The 19,649-nt window shown below is 40.9% G+C and overlaps 1 protein-coding gene across 2 annotated transcripts in view; it reads right to left on the bottom strand.

The window, feature by feature from the left end:
• The window catches only part of agla (amylo-alpha-1, 6-glucosidase, 4-alpha-glucanotransferase a), a 96,332-nt gene that overhangs the window by 51,508 nt on the left and 25,175 nt on the right, over nt 1-19,649 (bottom strand). For both annotated transcript variants that reach the window (XR_008724103.1, XM_055641491.1), the window contains 10 exons: nt 16,757-16,938; nt 15,734-15,845; nt 15,452-15,569; nt 14,755-14,857; nt 13,580-13,677; nt 12,092-12,231; nt 10,462-10,649; nt 6,751-6,874; nt 4,968-5,131; nt 2,193-2,294 (listed from right to left, as the gene is read on the bottom strand). Coding sequence is in view for 1 of the 2 variants with exons in the window: in XM_055641491.1 (XP_055497466.1) it covers nt 2,193-2,294; nt 4,968-5,131; nt 6,751-6,874; nt 10,462-10,649; nt 12,092-12,231; nt 13,580-13,677; nt 14,755-14,857; nt 15,452-15,569; nt 15,734-15,845; nt 16,757-16,938 (1,331 nt within the window). In the remaining variant the exon portion in view is untranslated. The remainder of the gene's footprint in view (nt 1-2,192; nt 2,295-4,967; nt 5,132-6,750; nt 6,875-10,461; nt 10,650-12,091; nt 12,232-13,579; nt 13,678-14,754; nt 14,858-15,451; nt 15,570-15,733; nt 15,846-16,756; nt 16,939-19,649) is intronic.

The raw sequence follows: 19,649 nt of genomic DNA, 5'->3' as shown, positions 1-19,649 counted from the left end.
CAGGTCAGGCAGCATCCCAGGATAGGTGACGTTTCGGTTCTGGACCCTTCTTCAGATTTGAATATAATTGATATGACCCAATCAATAAACTGATAGAGCCCAAACAAATTTGGCTAAACAAATTGTTTGCTCTGCCGTGAAAATTCAACATTGCATTTTTTATTCTTCAAGAAACAAATGGTTAGATCTGAATCCTTAAAACAGGTAATATATAAAACCAGCACTTTATGGCAAGGCAAATACAATTTTATTGTGGAGTAAGGATCAGGCAGATAAATGTAAAATTTAGATTAAAAGTAAATGACTAACAAGACCAGTTAATGGAAACCAAAGGATGAGAGGGGATCTTATAGTCTATATTACTAAAAGTCTGATCTTGACCACTTCCTGTTGTTCTGTATATTGATTTTAGAAAAAACGCTGCCGCTTTGTGATTTTTGGCCATCTTACTCAAGAGTCCCCCTCCGCTGCGCAGGACAAGATGATTTTCCCCATCGATGAAAAATAAGAGTTATTAGTGTTTAAAAAAATGTTGAGATTCTCTCTCCTGTCAATCATGCCATGAAGGCCATGCTCCTTCTGCTGGGGGATGGGGGGGGGAGGGGGCAGAGGGACTATAAAACCCAGGGGTGTGGGCGTGGCTCAGTCTCTGCAAGATGGAGGAGGGAGAGGTCACAACTCGCTATCTTTAGTGGCCTTGCACCCTGCATGAAATGGTATGAAACTGCACTTGAATTTGGTGGGCACCCTGCTGCACCCTGCTTGAAGTGGTAAGAAACTGCACTTGAATTTGGTGGCCTTGCACCAGAGACTGCAGGGTCGGTGGTCAGAGCTCCCCTCCAGCTGTCCCTGGTAAGGGACCCCTCACCTGATGGCAAGTCCACATCACGCACACGTTTAGAATTTGGCCATGGGCCGGCGGTCGGAGCTCTTCTCCTCCGGGTCCCCGAGGGGGATCCCAGGCCCAGGACGGCGCGCCAGCTGGAGCTCCGTAGACCGCGACTTCAGACTGCCGCGGGCCAGTGAACGGAGTGCTTCCCTCTGGCGAGCCCCGGCGAGGGTTTGCCCGCTCCGCGACGAGAGTCCATGCTGCGCCCACAGCTGAAGTTCCGGGCGCGTCTCCAGGAAAGGCCGCACTGATCCTCGATGTTAGGCCACGAGGGAGGGCACATGGGAAAATCGCCTCTACGTGGAGGAGGCGACCGAAACGGTATCCCCCTTACACCACCCCCACACAAGACACACAGAGAAACACTAAAAACATACATTAAAACACACTAAAAAAACAAAAAATGTAGAAAAAACTAACACTGCTGGCAGGGCTGCCGGCTTGCAGCGCCCCCACCAACCCCACCAACTAGTCTAGTAACATATACAATTCTTAAAGGATTGTACAGGCCAGAAGCAGGAAAAATGTTCCCGATGTTGGGGGAGTCCAGAACCAGGAGTCACAATTTAAGAATAAGGGGTAGGCCATTTAGGAATGCAATGAGGAAACATTTTTTCACCCAGAGAGTTGTGGATCTGTGGAATTCTCTCACAGAAGGCAGTGGAGGCCAATTCACAGGATGTTTTCAAGATAGATTTAGCTCATAGGGTGGGGATGATGACAGAAGCCTCCTCATGGCGATCCCCGGAAACGACGACACGATGCACTCTGTGACACATTGGGCGACCAATTCTGTCAACATGTTGGACGACGACAGAAGCCAACAGCGAGCTACACGTAGTCTGACACACGAGCGAACAAAACTCTTTGGGTTAAAGGAATCAAGGGATATGGGGAAAAAGCAGGAACGGGGTATCGATTGTAGATGATCAGCCATGATCATATTGAATGGACAACGGTGCTGGCTCGAAGGGCCAAATGGCCTACTCCTGCACCTACTTTTTAAAATGTTTGTTCTATGTTTCTAAAACAAAAATGCAGATGCTGGAAATCTAAAGTAAAAACATAAAACATTGAAAATACTGAACAGGTTGGGACACAGCTGTTAGAAGAGAAAAAAGGAGTTAACTTTTCAGGTCGAACGTCCACCAAAAATGTTAACTCTAATTCTCTTCACACAGATGCAGCCTGACCTGCTTTTAGATTAATTTGTTTGCCATGAGTGGTTTCAATTAATGGCAGTAGGAATTTTGTTTAAAAAAGCAAATATGTTTAGCATAGAATTGTATCTTTCCAAACAAACCTGATGTGGAACTAAGTGATCAAAACCCATTGTACTTCCTGAGGCACAGCAAGCCATTGAAACAATGGTTGCACAGGGAAGAGCATCATGAGCAGAACGACGCTGTAAAGACAAACAAGATAATGCATTATCAAAATTAACAGACATTCGGACTCAAATAAATGCTCCAACAATGAAAGCAGCATCCTGGTTTATAAGCAGCTTACAAATGTGTTCTATATTAGAACAGTGTTTGATTCAAAATTCAAATAATAATGCCGAGTAATTTCCATTAGTACGTACTCCTATTTAAGGTTAAGTGTGAAACATGCGGGTATGACTCTCATCATCTGGAAATAGACATAATTAGACATTTGTTTTTAAACATTAAATACCTCTTTATATTAATCAGCAAGTAAATCAAAAAACAGGTTAGTCTGACGGGATCATCTGCCTAATAGTACGTGATCACAGTTAAAAATATATAATACAGGTGCACAACCTTTTATCAGAAGATCCAAATAACGAAAACCTCCGAATAGCGGACATTTTATTTGGCCCTTGAAGAAAGGTCCTTGAAAACGTTCACCGAGGGCGGCCCGCAGAGGTGACAGCGGAACCTCTGGTCGGTCCTCGAAGAAAGGGGAACTAAATCCCCATGCATAAAAGAGAAGGTGAGGGTACATTGCGCGGGAGGGTTAATAATTGACAAAATGCTGCTACCTGCCCGCTGTTAAAAAGTTCCCACGGTAGACTCACGATACACAGTGTACCGTGAGTCTTGCGTGGGAACTTTTTAACTCAGCGTGCAGGCAGCAGCAGATTGTCGCTCCCTTCAGTTTCACCCCACCTACACCCCTCTGCTTCCCGGCCATGTGTGTGACCCCTTCCCTCCCCTCTCCAGCTCCCCGCTCATTGCACCGGCGCGGGGGCTTTGCACTGTCTTCACGTCGGCGATGCTAGCAGCACAGTGCCAGTCACCGGAGACGTCAGGACCAACGGGACACCGACCCCCAGGCCCACTGCAAGCACGGAGATCCCAGAGACCCACAGCCAGCAGCAGCCCAGCCCCGTTCCAACTCCAGAGGAAAACTGCAAACTGGCCGGAGACGTCAGGACCACCATAAGCCGTTCCCCGAGCTGCGCCCCCTCATCGGGACACCGACCCCCAGGCCCACTGCAAGCACGGAGATCCCAGATCAGCAACTCCAGCCCAGCCCCGTTCCAACTCCAGAGGAACACGCTCCCCGTATGGGCAGAAGCTGATGGTGTGCAAGGGACGTCTTGTTCTTGGGGTCGCGCAGCTCGGGCTGTGGGCGAACTGCAACTTGTCGCCGTAGCGGCCCATCGGGGAGCGGATTCCTCTGGAGTTGGAGGGGGAGGGGGGTATTGTGCTGTTTGATCGCCCCCTACTATCCCAGGGACAGGGAGACAGGACGTTCACCGAGGGCGGCCCGCAGAGGTGACAGCGGAACCTCCGGTCGGTCCTCGAAGAAAGGGGAACTAAATCCCCATTCATAAAAGAGAAGGTGAGGATATATTGCGCGGGAGGGTTAATAATTGACAATATGCTGCTACCTGCCCGCTGAGTTATAAAGTTCCCACGGTAGACTCACGATACACAGTGTATCTTGAGTCTTGCGTGGAAACTTTTTAACTCAGCGTGCAGGCAGCAGCAGATTGTCGCTCCCTTCAGTTTCACCCCACCTACACCCCTCTGCTCCCCGGCCATGTGTGTGACCCCATCCCTCCCCTCTCCAGCTCCCCGCTCATTGCACCGGCGCGGGGGCTTTGTACTGTCTTCACGTCGGCGATGTCAGCAGGTCAGTGCAGTCACCGAAGACGTCAGGACCAATTGGACGTAGACAACCAGGCCCACCACAAGTAAGGAGAACCCAGAGACCCACAGCCTGCAGCAGCCCAGCCCAGCCCCGCTCCAACTACAGAGGAACACGTAGGGGCAGAAGCTGATGGTGTGCAAGGTACGTCTTGTTCTTGGGGTGGCGGATGAGGGGGCGCAGCTCGGGCTGTGGGCAAACTGCCACTTGTCGCCATAGCGGCCCATCGGGGAGAGGATTCCTCTGGAGTTGGAGGGGGAGGGGGGTATTGTGCTGTTTGATCGCCCCTGCTATCCCTGGGACAGGGAGACACAGCGGCTTTTTAGACTGGTGGGCAATCACTTCCAAAGTTCTGCCCACACAGTCAGTACACCTCTCCTACACTGCATTTCATACAAACATTTATTCTGCAAGAAAAAACTACATTGAAGACTCAAACTCGCGACTGAGTAACTGCCACGATCGAGGCGCAAACTGGCGACCTAGCTCGGGGATTCAAGAATCCCCGATCTAGGCCGCCTAAGGGCATGTAGCCCCGCTAGGGTGACATGAGTGCGAGAGGCGATTCAATGCTGCGGGCACATTTACAAATTCAGGAATTCATTCAACACACTGCATTTCATACAGACATTTATTCTGCAAGAAAAAACAACATTGATGACTCAAACTCGCGACCGAGTAACTGCCGGGATCAAGGCGCAAACTCGCGACCTTGCGGATATGAGCCGAGCACTCTACCACTGAGCCAGCCATTAAAATCTATGCTAAAAAATTTCCATTCCGAAGGCCGACAAATTCTGAATTACGAAAAGTGTCTGGTCCCAAGGCTTTCGGATAAAAGGTTGTGCACCTGTACAACTGTTTATAATCCAGGAGCAAGAAAACATAAGGAATTTGTATGTTCTCCAAGTTGGTCGATTAACAATAATGTTAACAAAATGACAATGATATGCTTTACCTGAACCAAGGACTCGTTATCATGAGTAACATCCATAAACAATGCATGAGCAATTTTGGGTAACAGGGGTCTGACAGATAGTTGTGCAAAAGATCCAACAGGCATACCACCATAGCGGTAAACCAGCCTCCCTTCCTCGTGGCTGTCACCTGCGCTCATTGCCTCTGTTATTTAAAGAGAGAAAGTGTGAAATATCATTGCATAGTATAGATTAGATCTATATTGCTGAATGTCTTTGCATTATCCTCAAAAATGTGATTTAGTTGATTTAGGTAAACAAGTTGAGAGAACGTGATGGACAAACTTCTGCAAAGTCACAATATTAATATTGAAATCATCATGGTGTTTGGCACCAAAATAAAGGCAAGTGCATAGTCTATGAATAGAATTCAAATATTTTCAGGATAAATACATTAGTTCATATTTCATAACTCAATTCTTTTTTCTTCAACTTATATCACTCACACAGCTAATGTAATATAGAACTCAGAATGTAGAAACAAGGGACTGCAGATGCTGGTTTACACAATAGGGCACAGGAGTCCAAGTCAGAGGGTATTTTTAAAGCAGAGATTGACAGGTCCTTGAAATGTAAGGATGTCAAAGATTATAGAAAGAAGGCAGCGGAATAGGGTTGAGAAGGAAAATAGATCAGCCACAATCAAATGGCAGAGCAGACTCAATGGGTGGAATGGCCTAATTCTGCTCCTGTGTTGTATGATCTTATGAATACATTTGGTCTTAACTCCTTGTGCAAAACATCATCATTGATAATCTACTAAACTAAACATTTTCATGCAGTTTAATCCAAAGAATTTATTTTAGGAAACAAATGCAGTATTAAACAAAATACAGGTGCTCCTCATCTTACGATGGGGTTACGTCCCAATAAAACCATCGTAAAATGAAAATATGTCGAAAATGCATTTAATACACCTAACCTACCAACCATTCTCTCTCTTCTGATAAGGCTCGAGAATAGTGGGAGATGGCTCTGGGGCATACAGAGGTTTTCTGGTGTACATCGCAGGGTCTGAAGCCCTCAGCCGGCTTCGAGTGCCGCTCAATACTTGGTTTGGTTGCCTGTGATTTTAACTTCTGCTTGCCATTGACTTTGTTTTGTACTGCCGTGGGGTCTGGGCTGCTGCTGGTCTCGTGCTGCTTGACATTGCCCTCCCGTTGAGCTGGGGCTTGGGACATTCTGAGGCCCTTCCCATTCACAGACACTAGCTGAGGTGCTCTAGGCTCCGTTCTCTGCTCTTCCTTGCTGTTTGCCTGCCCGGGCGGAAAGTTGTTGGGTTTTGTTGCAGGATCCGGCTGCTGGGATTTGCAGCTATCGTTTACCAGATCCACGACGGATTCCTTTAGTCATGTGTTTTGCAGAAGACACTCAAGCTGTTCAGGGACTCTTTAGTTCGTTCTTTTTTCTTTGCTGACGGGATTTGCTGCAGTTCTTGAAGCCGTTGCAACTCCTGTTTTAGGATATCGTACACATATCACTAGCCCGGGGAAAGATCACAATTTCAAAATTCGAAGTATGGTTTCTGCTGAATGCATATCACTTTTGCACCATCGTAAAGTCGAAATATCATAAGTCAAAGCATCGTAAGTCGAGGAGCATCTGTATTCAGAAATACTTAAAGGGTGGGTGTGTAAAGTTGCAACATTATTCTTATCCAGCCTGATTTCATTAACAAGTAACAGTATTAATAATCATTACACGATTCAAACACACCATGCTGGCAATATTAGAGCATCGCAATTACAAAACCAACATGCTTACCTCGTATTAAGGAGCTTATGCCCAGTTTGGTCACAAAGACATTGTCCATATCTTCACTTCCAGTGAAGAGTTCTGCCACTACATACAAGTTAGGTCGCAGTCTTCTAGCACTGTCCAGCATGTACTGCAAGAAAGAAAGCAAGAATCTGGGATAAAATAGAAAGCAAGACAAAGGTAAAATATCCAAAGATGGACATAACTCAGCCGGTCAGTCAGTATCTCTCGTATCGAGATGCTGTCTGGCCTACTGAGTTACTCCAGCATTTTGTGTCTATCTTGAGTATAATTCAGCATCTGCCGTTCTTTTCTACACAGTAAAAATTCCAAATTAGGCAAAGAGAGATCAGGATGAAGCAATGCAGTAAAACAAAATAGTCAGCAAAATAGAAAATAAGTGATTATTTTTGCCAAGTTTGATAGTTGTAGGAAAAAAAAAGTAAAAACAATAGACAATAGGTGCAGGAGTATGGCATGCGACCCTTCGAGCCAGTACCGCCATTCAGTGTGATCATGGCTGATCATCCACAATCAGTACTCCGTTCCTACCTTCTCCCCATATCCCCCGACTCTGCTACCTTTAAGAGCCCTATCTAGCTCTCTCTTGAAAGTATCCAGAGAACCGGCCTCCACCGCCCTCTGAGGCAGAGAATTCCACACTCACAACTCTCTGAAGTATTATAATGAGAAGAAAAGCAAGATTAAACGATTCCACTGATGTGAAAAGGAAAACAGAAGAATTTGTATGTCAGAAATAGAATGATGAATAAAGGAGTCATTTCAGTTACAGGTTCCTTAAAATGGATCCAATACTTTTTTTTTTTAAAGTCATGTACGTTTAGGTACATTAAACAGCCTAATAATTCCCAGATAATTGACAAGGATATTGTCAATATACCTCCTACTGTCAAGAACTCTACTGCCAACGATACATTTAAACAAAATGATCCAGCCAAGATTTTTTGCAAATCGAAGATTTTGATAAATCTATTCTGCAAAAACAATTTTTTTTTAAATGACCAAAGTTAAAGCATGACACCATGGCCAGTGTAATATAATCAGCAAAATTGCGAAATAATGTGTATAATTGCAGTTAAAACTAGCAGCTTTATGAAAAAAATGAACTTTGAAATGTTATGTATTCATTTAAGTTACCATCAAAGGTTACCATTCATTAAGTTACCATCAACTTTAATTCAGCATTTCAATTTATTAATATTTGTTAAAATATTAATATTTTGTAAACAAGTATCAGTTAGGATTATCCAAAGAGTAATCAATAATATAAAATACAGGCTGGTAATAGATTGTGTTTTGGTCATTAACTCTACCAAAATTAAAATATTTGAATAAGATTGAGCTCCACTCTCAGTGGTGTTTATTAATAGATAAGATACATTTTTGTTCTAATTTTAGCTTCCTTCCTTTTGCAAAACACCAATATGGAATCATACAGTAATTTAGATCTGCTGTCTCTTAATGAGATATGCAAACAGTCCAACTCAGCTACACTATAATTTACATGAAATGAACATAAACTTCAATATTTACAGTTTCTCTCATTCTTCCAAACCAGAAATTATTAATGCAAATTATAATACAATTGTAGCCACAGTACGATAATGTTAAGGACTATTATTTTCCCTGCAAGATAATTAATAAATGGAATAGCATAGTGTCCCATTATTTCAAATGGGACACTGATGCAAGCATTGAATTAATTTGAGTAACGCGAATACATGGCCAAGGATTTATTACAATCCCTCAATGGAAATCACAAATGCACTATTTAATCTGGTCAGGTCAATGGGGTTGCACTGAAAAAAACATCTTAAAAGTAGGGCTTAGTAGGTATAAGACCATACAAAACCAGCCAGCCTTGATAATCTAAACCTTGACATACACAATATTCTGCCCTATTTGCATAACTTTGGCTTTGAAAGGTTGAGACACGACTCATTTTAGCATCACTTAATTGGTGGATAAATTCTCAATGAGGAAAGAGAATCTGTTTATTTCAGCAACTTTAGTTATATGTAAACTTATTTCACTTTTTCCACATTTTGTTACGATACAGCCTTATTCTAAAATTGATTAAATCATCATCAATCTACACCCAATATCCCTAATAAAAAAGCAAAAACAGGAGTTCAGAAATTTTGTTTCTCATGCCTTTTGTCAAACTCCAAGCGGGCTGTCATGTGCCTTTTGCTGAGGAGTGGCATCTGTCTGGCCAGTCTACCACAATGGCCTGATTGGTGGAGTGCTGCAGATAGTTGTCCTTCTGGAAGGTTCTCCCATCTCCACAGAGGAACTCGAGCTCTGTCAGTGACCATCGGGTTCTTGGTCACCTCCTTGCCCAAGGCCCTTCTCCCCGAATTGCTCCGTTTGGCCGGGCGGCCAGCTCTATGAAAAGTCCTGATTGTTCCAAAGTTTTTCCATTTAAGGTTGACAGAGGCCACTGTGCTCGTCGGGACCTGCAATGCTGCAGAAATTGTTTTATACTCTTCCACAGATCTGTATTTCGACACAATCCTGTCTCGGAGGTCTACGGACAATTCCTTCATCTTCATGGCTTGGTTTTTGCTATGACATGCACTGTGGGACCTTATATAAACAGGTGTGCCTTTCCAAATCATGTCCAATCAATTTAATTTACCACTGGTGGACTCCAATCAAGTTGTAGAAACATCTCAAGGATAATCAATGGATGAACCCGAGGTCAATTTTGAGAGTCATAGCAAAGAGTCTGAATAACCATATAACCATATAACAATTACAGCTCGGAAACAGGCCATCTCGACCCTTCTAGTCCGTGCCGAACACATAATCTCCCCTAGTCCCATATACCTGCGCTCAGAACATAACCCTCCATTCCCTTCCCATCCATATAACTATCCAATTATAAATGATTATCCAATGATAAAAACGAACCTGCCTCCACCACCTTCACTGGAAGCTCATTCCACACAGCTACCACTCTCCGAGTAAAGAAGTTCCCCCTCATGTTACCCCTAAACTTCAGTCCCTTAATTCGCATGTCATGTCCCCTTGTTTGAATCTTCCCTACTCTCAGTGGGAAAAGCTTTTCCACGTCAACTCTAATGAATACTTATGTAAATGTGATATTTCAGTTATTTAATTTTAATAAAATAAATGCAGGGAGTGCAGTTGCGATATTTGTTTTGTGCGGAGTTTCGCACAATGCGAGTCCATGGGTTTCCCTTCAGTGCCCCAGCTTTCTCCCACATCTCACAGATGTACTGGTTGGAAGGTTAACCGGCTACTGTAAATCACCAACGGTGTAGGTAGATAGAAGAATCAGCACTTCAGGACAGTGAGTGGGTGTGAAGTGTGGAAATCATGGTGGATGCTCCAACCTACAAAAGAATGAGGGAAGATAGAGCCAGTATGTCCACACTGCCAACCAGAAGCATTATTAAATGTGATCTATAGTGCCTTGCATAATGTTTGGGACAAAGACCCATCATTTATTTATTTGCCTCTGCACTCCACAATTTGAGATATGTAATAGAAAAAAAAAAATCACATGTGATTAACGGTTAAATGTAATTGTGGACTACAGAGGACAATAAGTACATGATGGTTCTTTGTCCCAAACATTATGGAGAGCACTGCATTATTCTTGCAAATATATTTTGGAACGCCTTTGGAACAAAAATTCCAACAGACAAGAGAAAGCTTTATTTGTACCTCAGCCACACGTATCGGTGTTGAATGGCAGTTGTCTAACCGCACCCCGTGGAAGACCTTGGCGGTTATTTCTGTATACTTCTGCATGTGAGCCCAAAGGTAAGGGCAGTCTTCTGGCTTCTTTCCATATCGCAGTTTAACGCTGTCACCCCAGCAAATTAATTCTCTTCTTAGGTAAACATTAGAACCTATGACAACAAAATCCAAACTCTTTGTAAATACATAACAAATTTATGAAAATTGCTTTGGAGGAACTCTAACAGCAAACAGAGTAATTTAATGTAAAAGGATTTGAGATTTTGAATCAATAGCCTCATGGTTCAAAACACTCACCTTATATTGGATTATATCACATCTTGAGTTTTTCATTATGGTAAATTTGCAGAATTTATTGGTCAATTGCACAATAGAGCACCAAGAGATATTTTAAAGAATCTATTTCACTGATTTTTATCAAGAAGATTGCAAAGTTTAGCTATGATTGAAGCTACACCACACTTGAGAAAACATGCTTCTGGTGGAACAGGTCAAACTTCCCATACCGATCTACTTTTGACTACAGTTCAAAAACAAAACATGAATGCCCTTGGCATCATCAAGCACTGCCTCTACACCTTTGGCAGGGAAAGAACTACACATTTGGCTCTTAGATTCCCTTAGAATTTGACAAATATCGAGCTCCAATATGCAACACTCGTCATGGAAGTGTAAAGGAAAAAAAAAAATCTGAAAGACTGGAAACTTGTAGTCCAGGATCAACATATGGCTTCCGAAGCAGTTACTCTATTTAAAGCGTTAGATCGAATAATGCAAGATCGTAGACACAATAATCAATTAACGGAAGGAGTCACATAAAGCTGGCTGAAGATTTTCAAATGGTACCAGTAGTTCCACAAGTTACTATGGCAGATTAATTGAAAACCTCTATTAAATCATATATTTGACTTGAAAACCAATACATTGCGTTTGAGAGACGATCCGCCCGCAAGACAAGGTGCCTCAAATGAGGAAATAAAAGATGAAGATTCAACAGGAATGATATTGATGAAGGACTTGGGCCAAATTGTTCCATCACTTCATGATCTGATTAAATCAGTTTTCCAAAATGTCACACATTACTTGTATTACCTCTAGTTGTGAGAAACAACTTTAGCACCAGAAACTGATGCAATGCAGCCCATGAATAAAGATTTTTTAAAAAGACAAAGTGCTAGAGTAACTCAGCGGGTCAGGCAGCGTCTATGAAGAACATGGATGTTTCGGGTCAAGACTCTTGCACAGACTAATTTGGGGGGGGGGGGGAAGTGAAGTAAACAGTAATATAATACTGTAACACTATATTCTGCACTCGGTACTCGGTTGATTAATACTTTATCACAGTGGAATTCTTAGTTTTGCATACCATATACAAAGTACGCAGAGTTACCACGTGTAGGGCGTCGACATAGTTACAAAGTTTTCCTTCTGCACTACCTGCTGTACTTATTTACAGCTTGATTGTACTTGTGTATAGTATATGACTGAATAGGATACAAGTAAAGGTTTTACTGTATTTTGGTGCACATAACAACAATAAACCAATACCTATTACCTCTCATACTATTATAACTTTCAAATAGGATTAATTCACCTGGCTCTGCAAAGTTTCTCAAAGGATCATCACCCATTACCCAGCCATTATGTGCCATAAAGTATACGGCCTTTTCTGGCTGATACATCATTGGTTCTTCCTCTTCGAAGGGCACTTCTTCAAAATCGTATGTAAAGTACCTGTATGAAAAGGTAAGCATATATAAAGATAACTGTTTTACATGAATCAATTCAACTTATTTCAAGCTTATTTCGAAGTATCAATAACAATTGAGGCCAATTTTCTTCCAAGATAAAAATTTATTATCCCAACCAAAGACAAGACAAACTTGCATTCTGTTTTTTTACTGAATTCTTACGTTGAATACATACACCGAAATTTGGAGCTGTTCTTTGCAGATTTTTCCATTTGAAACTAAATGGTGGTAACCAAAATTCATTTTGTGCTTTAGTCTTTGGATCATTATTTAGATCAAAATGATTTCTAGTTTATTCATTTATTCTATATACTAAAAGTGTCATCTTGTGTGCGTGCATATGTTTGGTATCTTCCTCAAAATGCTATGCACTAGCTCTTACATTTTTAACCTACTCAAACTCACATTTTCCCCCTCCATGCCGTTCACACTCAGATCCACTTAATATTTCATCCTATATTTCACGTTACTCATGATTAAAGTTTTAAAAAGCCAAAAACCGCTACAGAGAGCCTTTTCCCAGCAGCTTCCAGTGATGATGTCACAATGCCATCACATAGACTTCCAATCATAATGGATCTAATTTACAAATGACATCACAATGGGACGTTGCCAACGGTAACCACGGCTTCTCAGAGAGCCCTTTTCCAGGAGCTTCCAATGATGATGCTATATTTCACGTAATTGATGATTAAAGCTTTAAAAATGCCAACTTTAACAAGATTTTTACTGTTAAAATCCTTCCTGACAGCTTCCAACTTCGATACAAAGTTGCAAGACAGGAATATTCTGAACTTTTCACCTCAATGGTACATCACAGCAAGTGCTTCAACAGGAGAGGGAGGGTGAATTTGTATTGCAATTGGAACTGCTGAGGGGGAAGTGCAATTGGAATTGTTTTTTTTTTTTTTTTTATATATAAAAAGTCCAGTGCTGAGGGAGGTAGCTGGAATCTTACATTCGGGAACGGCTTCAGTTGGGGGACCACACTTCCCGTGGGGGCTACGGGTTAGTGTTGCAATATTGCGTTGGGGAACAGGTTGCATTGGGGGACCAGGCCTCCCGTATGACAGGGACCCAACGGGTCCCACTTGGTCTAGTTGATCCTAAATTCCAGAATTGAAAGTCCAATGTGCCAAGTCATTTTTTAGAAGGTATTTGAATATTTACCGTCTTACCAATAAGTACAATATATCATCGGCAATGGTGGCCTTTGAATATGAACTATAGTTTTGTAAAGTGACTTAGAATCTTTTTTAGTAGGAATAATTGTGTAGTTCTAAAATAGCAAAAATACTTATGCTTAGTGGTTTCTAATATGATCAATGTACCTCGTTACTAAAGGATCTTTTGCTGTAACAGGTCCAAGTTTGGGGCCATGGCCTGCTAGACGTTCATAGGTTATGGTCCCCAATACGCAATTGACAGCCTGAAAGTACATAATAATTCAGCATTAGTTTTTGATGACAGTCGGATGCCAAAAAAAGTTCTATATATTTGCTATATATTAATGATTTGGACGAGGGAATTAAGAGCAGCACTAGCAAGTTTGTGGATGACACAAAGCTGGGTGGCAGTGTGAACTGCGAAGAGGATGTTAGGAGGTTGCAGGGGGACCTGGACAGGTTGAGTGAGTGGGCAGATGCAGTATAATTTAGGTAAATGTGAGGTTATCCACTTTGGTGGCAGAAACAAATGGGTAGATTATTATCTCAACAGGGTTAGGTTAGGTAAGGGGGAGGCACAGCAAGACCTGGGTGTCCTTGTACACTGAAAGTTGGCATGCAGGTACAGCAGGCAGTGAAGAAAGCTAATGGAATGTTGGCCTTCATAACAAGAGGATTTCAGTATAGCAGTAGAGAGGTTCTTCTGCAGTTGTATAGGGTTCTGGTACAAACACATCTGGAGTATTGCCTACAGTTTTTGGTCTCCTAATTTGAGGAAGGACATCCTTGTGATTGAGGCAGTGCAGCGTAGGTTCACGAGATTGATCCCTGGGATGGCGGGACTGTAATATGAGGTAAGATTGAAAAGACTAAGCTTATATTCACTGGAGTTTAGAAGGATGAGGGGATATCTTATAGAAACATATAACATTATAAAAGGACTGGACAAGCTAGATGCAAGAAAAATGTTTCCAATGTTGGGCGAGTCCAGAACCAGGGGCCACAGTCTTAGAATAAAGGGGAGGCCATTTAAGACTGAGGTGAGAAAAAACATTTTCACCCAGAGAGTTGTGAATTTGTGGAATTCCCTGTCACAGAGGGCAGTGGATGCCAAATCACTGGATGGATTTCAGAGAGAGTTAGATAGAGCTCTAGGGGGCTAGTGGAATCAAGGGATATGGGGAGAAGGCAGGCACGGGTTATTGATTGGGGACGATCAGCCATGATCGTAATGAATGGCGGTGCTGGCTCGAAGGGCCTCCTCCTGCACCTATTTTCTATGTTTCTATGTAAATTCGGTCTGGGAACATGGGAGCGAAGCAGTGTTGAATAAAACCTACCTGCTCTTGATGACTATGTACTTCGTGATAACGTTCCATATTTAACTCTTCCATTTTTCGATGGACCCAGCCACAGCATTCATCTATCTCATGAGGGCTATTACTTTCAAAAGCAAATAAGGATAATTTGCAAAGTAATCCTTATACTGCTAAGAACTTGCATTTCTAATTGCAATTTATGATTGAGATACTTCAAAGCATTTTTTTCATGCAGTAAAATAAATGCAGTCATTGTTCTAATGCAAGGCAATGGGGGCACCAAGTTTTTTTACTGATTAAGTCTTGAAAAAAGCAAGAAATTAATGATTAGACCACATGTTTTGGGGAAATATCTGTGATACACTGACCAAAATACTGATCCCCTACCAGAGACATTCCCCTTTCTTTTCCCATACCCGTTTTCTAAATTTTCCAAAATATGTTGATATAACATAGTCCTAAAGTCTACTTGATTTCTCTCTTCACTAAACTACCAAACCTCCTGAATATTTCCAGTTTTTGTAAAAACTTTTATTTGTTTTTAGAAATTTTGTTTGATGGATTGATGTTGGCCGAAAGATCAGAATAGCTACTTCAGAATCATCAAATAATTTTGCTAACTAATTTACACTTAAAAATTTGTAAAGAATAAAGAAAAATAAATAGACTAATTGTGTGACTATTTTACACGTCTAATGGAAAAGAATAACTTGCTTACCCATGAGGTACAAACATTTTCAATAGTAAACTCATATTAACAACGCAGCCAAATCTTTTAAATTCAGGGTCCTGGATAACCTTTAGATTCTGTCTAGTGTCACACTTCTTCTTCTCACCTTAAACAGAGAGGAGAGATTTAAAAATTGAGAGTAATACAAACCAACATTTTTAACGCTAAATGCAAAAGGAAATGTCTCCAAATATATTTGAGGTCACATCCAAACTTATCTCAACGTGAACAATTTACTGCATATAATAAGCGGTCTTGCTTTGGCTGTACCATTGATAAGTACATTGCGGAAGTCAGCAACAACTTTGTCAACATTCACTTGAAAGAATTCCCATAAACGCAATTTGGAAAAAATGTCCTCCCAGATGATTTGACGAATAATCTGTCAAAACAATAAAACATTATTACATCTTCAGAGAGTTACGTTGAATGGTCAACAATGAATTGATCTAAAGGCTGAGCGTAACTATTTGTGTTGCATATAAGCCTTCTTTCTTGTCATCAAATCTAACTAAATCCACTTCATGCAAGCATCCAGGTTTTCTATTATTGCTCGCATGCAATTTACCTCATCAATAACATGCAGTAAAAAGTTGCACATTCTAGCCTAACATCCTCTGCAGAAAGAAGTTGCTTGAAATATTTACAAAATCAATCTGTGACTAGCAAATATTTAATAACCTCTAGCACAGTATGGATATGAAGATTTTGGTAACAAGGTGAAACCATACACAAATCTTTAGTTTCTTAATCATTTCACATGAAATGTTTTGATAATTTACTTAAAACCAGTCCAACCTGCGTCAAAGAGATTCCATTTTAACCATTGAAAAATAAAATAACAATCACTGCTTCACTTAATTGATATAATTCAATACAAACCTTGCTAGTGTTCTTCTATATGATTGGGTGCATTACGTTTTTTCTGGATCATACTATTGAAAAAAGGTGCTAAATTCACAACATATGCTATTTTGGCTATTCTCAGTTATGATAGGGGGTGTGAAAATGGGGATGTTGGGTTTAATACTTCTATGTTAGGGGACAAGGTACCCTACCAATTCCAAAATAAAATTCACCCTCCACTTTTTCACAACCAGCATGAAATAATTGTTGAGGTACACACAAACTTGGTTTTAGTTGTGCAAGGCAAACTCCTGGAAGTAGTAACATCTTTGCATGAGCAAAGAGAAAGATACTTATCTTTATGCAGAAAGATATTTCGAAACAATTACTTAGTCTGTACAGATATGATAAAGGAAGAAAGGGAAGTGAACCTCATCTTGTACTTACATTAAGGTGGTGTTCATTTTCAACATGAGCAGGTAGTCCTCTGCCCTGATAGTTTCCTTTGGCCACGTCAAGAGTTAAATGCCACAATGCTCGGTCTAAAAGCCATGCAGGTTTTAAATGCGGGGAATTCAAAATGTTGTAGGAACATTCTGGGTGTTTCGTCAGCCAAGGGCTGTTGGAAGCTATTGAGACAGGAGGAGAAAAAAAATGAACACATGCTCAGTGTTTTTTTATTGATACGAGAATGATTAAAAAGTTGAATATACATTTGCATGTTATGAATGTATCATGTATAATAAAATAACTTAATTTCTTTCCCTCTCTTCAAAGATGTGGATATAACAAAAATTGTGATTAATATAATTAAAAATCTTAATTTTTAAGTTAAGTTAAAAGTATGAATTACATTTTGTTTAAGCTATTTTTATTTATATATATATATATTTTTTTAATTGTAAGTCAAAGACAAGTTAGTTTTCAAGCAAAAGTACTCAACACTGTATAAATGTCACCAACCCTTACCACCTAGTTTGTAACATTACTATAAACTTTTCTTTTCCAGATCTTAACAGGAACTAAGTACAATTAAGAAGAAAGTGAAATATAACCAAAAAACCATTCAGTATTTCCTGTGCAGTTAATAAGAAACTGTCAATACTAATTCTATTCAGGAAAAAAGATCTAGTGCATAACTAAAATATTCCTGTCCGTCTGAAGGTCAGTTCTAACGTGCCAGTTAAAAAGCAGAGTATCAAATTAAGGCAGCAGTTTGACCTTTACCAAAATAAAATGAGGTCGGTCACTGCAAGCACTGACATTTTCAACAGTAGTGCATAAAATATAGCCACTGAAATCATTGCTCTTTAAATAGATATATTCACCTTTAACATTTTAAACTACCTGAAACAAGAGGGCATAGGTTTAAGGTGAGAAGGAAAGATTAAACACAAATCTGAGGGGCACCTTTTTCCATACAGAGGGTGATGAGTACATGGGATTAGTTGCTAAAGGAAGTGGTTGAGGCAAATATAATAACAACATTTAAAATAAATCTGAGTAGGTACAGTGCCCTCCATAATGTTTGAGACAAAGACCCATCATTTATTTATTTGCCTCGGTACTCCACAATTTGAGATTTGTAATAGAAAAAAAACACATGTGGTTAAAGTGCACATTGTCAGATTTAATTCAAGGGTATTTTTATACATTTTGGTTTCACCATGTAGAAATTACAGCTGTGTTTAGACATCGTCCCCACATTTCAGGGCACCATAATGGCTTCCCAGGTGTTTGTAATTGCTCAGGTGTGTTTAAATGCCTCCTTAATGCTAGTATAAGAGAGCTCTCAGCACCTAACTTTTCCTCCAATCTTTCCATCACCTTTGGAAACTTTCATTGGTGTTTATCAACATGAGAACCAAAGTTGTGTCAATGAAAGTCAAGGAAGCCATTATGAGTGAAAAAGAAGAATAAAACTGTTAGACATCAGCCAAACATTAGGCTTACCAAAAGCAACTGTTTGGAATATCATTAAGAAGAAAGGGAGCACTGGTGAGCTTACTATTTGCAAAGGGAGTGGCAGGCCAAGGAAGACCTCCACAGCTGGTGACAGAAGAATTCTCCCTATAATAAAGAAAAATCCCCAAACACCTGTTCGACAGATCAGATAAACTCTTCAGGAGTCAGGTGTGGATTTGTCAATGATCACTGTCCACAGAAGACTTCATGAACAGAAATACAGAGGCTACACTGCAAGATGCAAACCACTGGTTAGAGGCAAAAATAGAATTGCCAGGTTACAGTTTGCCAAGAAGTACTTAAAAGAGCAACCACAGTTCTGGAAAAAGGTCTTGTGGAAAGGCAGGAGAGAGAAAACAGGGAATTATGGATCAGTTAGCCTGACATCGGTGGTGGGGAAGATGCTGGAGTCAATTATAAAAGATGAAATAGCGACACATTTGGATAGCAGTAACAGGATCTTTCCGAGTCAGCATGGATTTACGAAGGGGAAATCATGCTAGACTAAACTTCTGGAATTTTTTGAGGTTGTTACAAGGAAAATGGACAAGGGAGAGAGCCAGTGGATATAGTGTTTAAGAAGGAACTGCAGATGCTGGAGAATCGAAGGTACACAAAAAAGCTGGAGAAACTCAGCGGGTGCAGCAGCATCTATGGAGTGAAGGAAATAGGCAACGTTTCGGGCCGAAACCCTTCTTCAGACTGGTGTACCTGGACTTTCAGAAAGTATTCGATAAGGTCCCACAAAGGACAAAATTAGAGCACATGGTATTGGGGGTAGGGTGCTGACAAGGATAGAAAATTGGTTAGGAAACAAAGAGTAGGGATTAACGGGTCCCTTTCAGAATGGCAGGCAGTGACTAGTGGGGTACCGCAAGGCGGTGCTGGGACTGCAGATATTTACAATATATATTAATGATTTAGATGAAGGAATTCAAAATAACATTAGCAAATTTGCAGATGACACAAAGCTGGGTGGCAGTGTGAACTGTGAGAAGGAAGCTATGAAGCTGCAGGGTGACTTGGACAGGTTGGGTGAGTGGGCAGATGCAGTTTAATGTGGGTAAATGTAAGGTTATCCACTTTGGTGGCAAAAACAGGAAGGCAGATAATTATAACATGGTGTCAAGTTGGGAAAAGGGGAAGTACAACTGGATCTGGGGTTCCTTGTTCATCAGTCAATGAAAGAATGGAGTGGCTGGCCTTGTATACTCTGGAATTTAGAAGGATGAGAATGGATCTTATTGAAACATAAGATTATTCAGGGTTTGGACAGATAGGCTAGAGACAGGAAACATGTTCCCAATGTTGGGGGAGTCCAGAACCAGGGGCCAAAGTTTAAGAATAAATTTAGAATGGAGATGAGGAAATACTT

Source organism: Leucoraja erinacea, chromosome 10 (assembly GCF_028641065.1).
Source record: "Leucoraja erinacea ecotype New England chromosome 10, Leri_hhj_1, whole genome shotgun sequence".
Taxonomy (NCBI): domain Eukaryota; kingdom Metazoa; phylum Chordata; class Chondrichthyes; order Rajiformes; family Rajidae; genus Leucoraja; species Leucoraja erinaceus.
The sequence above is the reverse complement of the archived record's forward strand: the minus strand, read 5'-3'. Positions and strand labels throughout refer to the sequence as shown.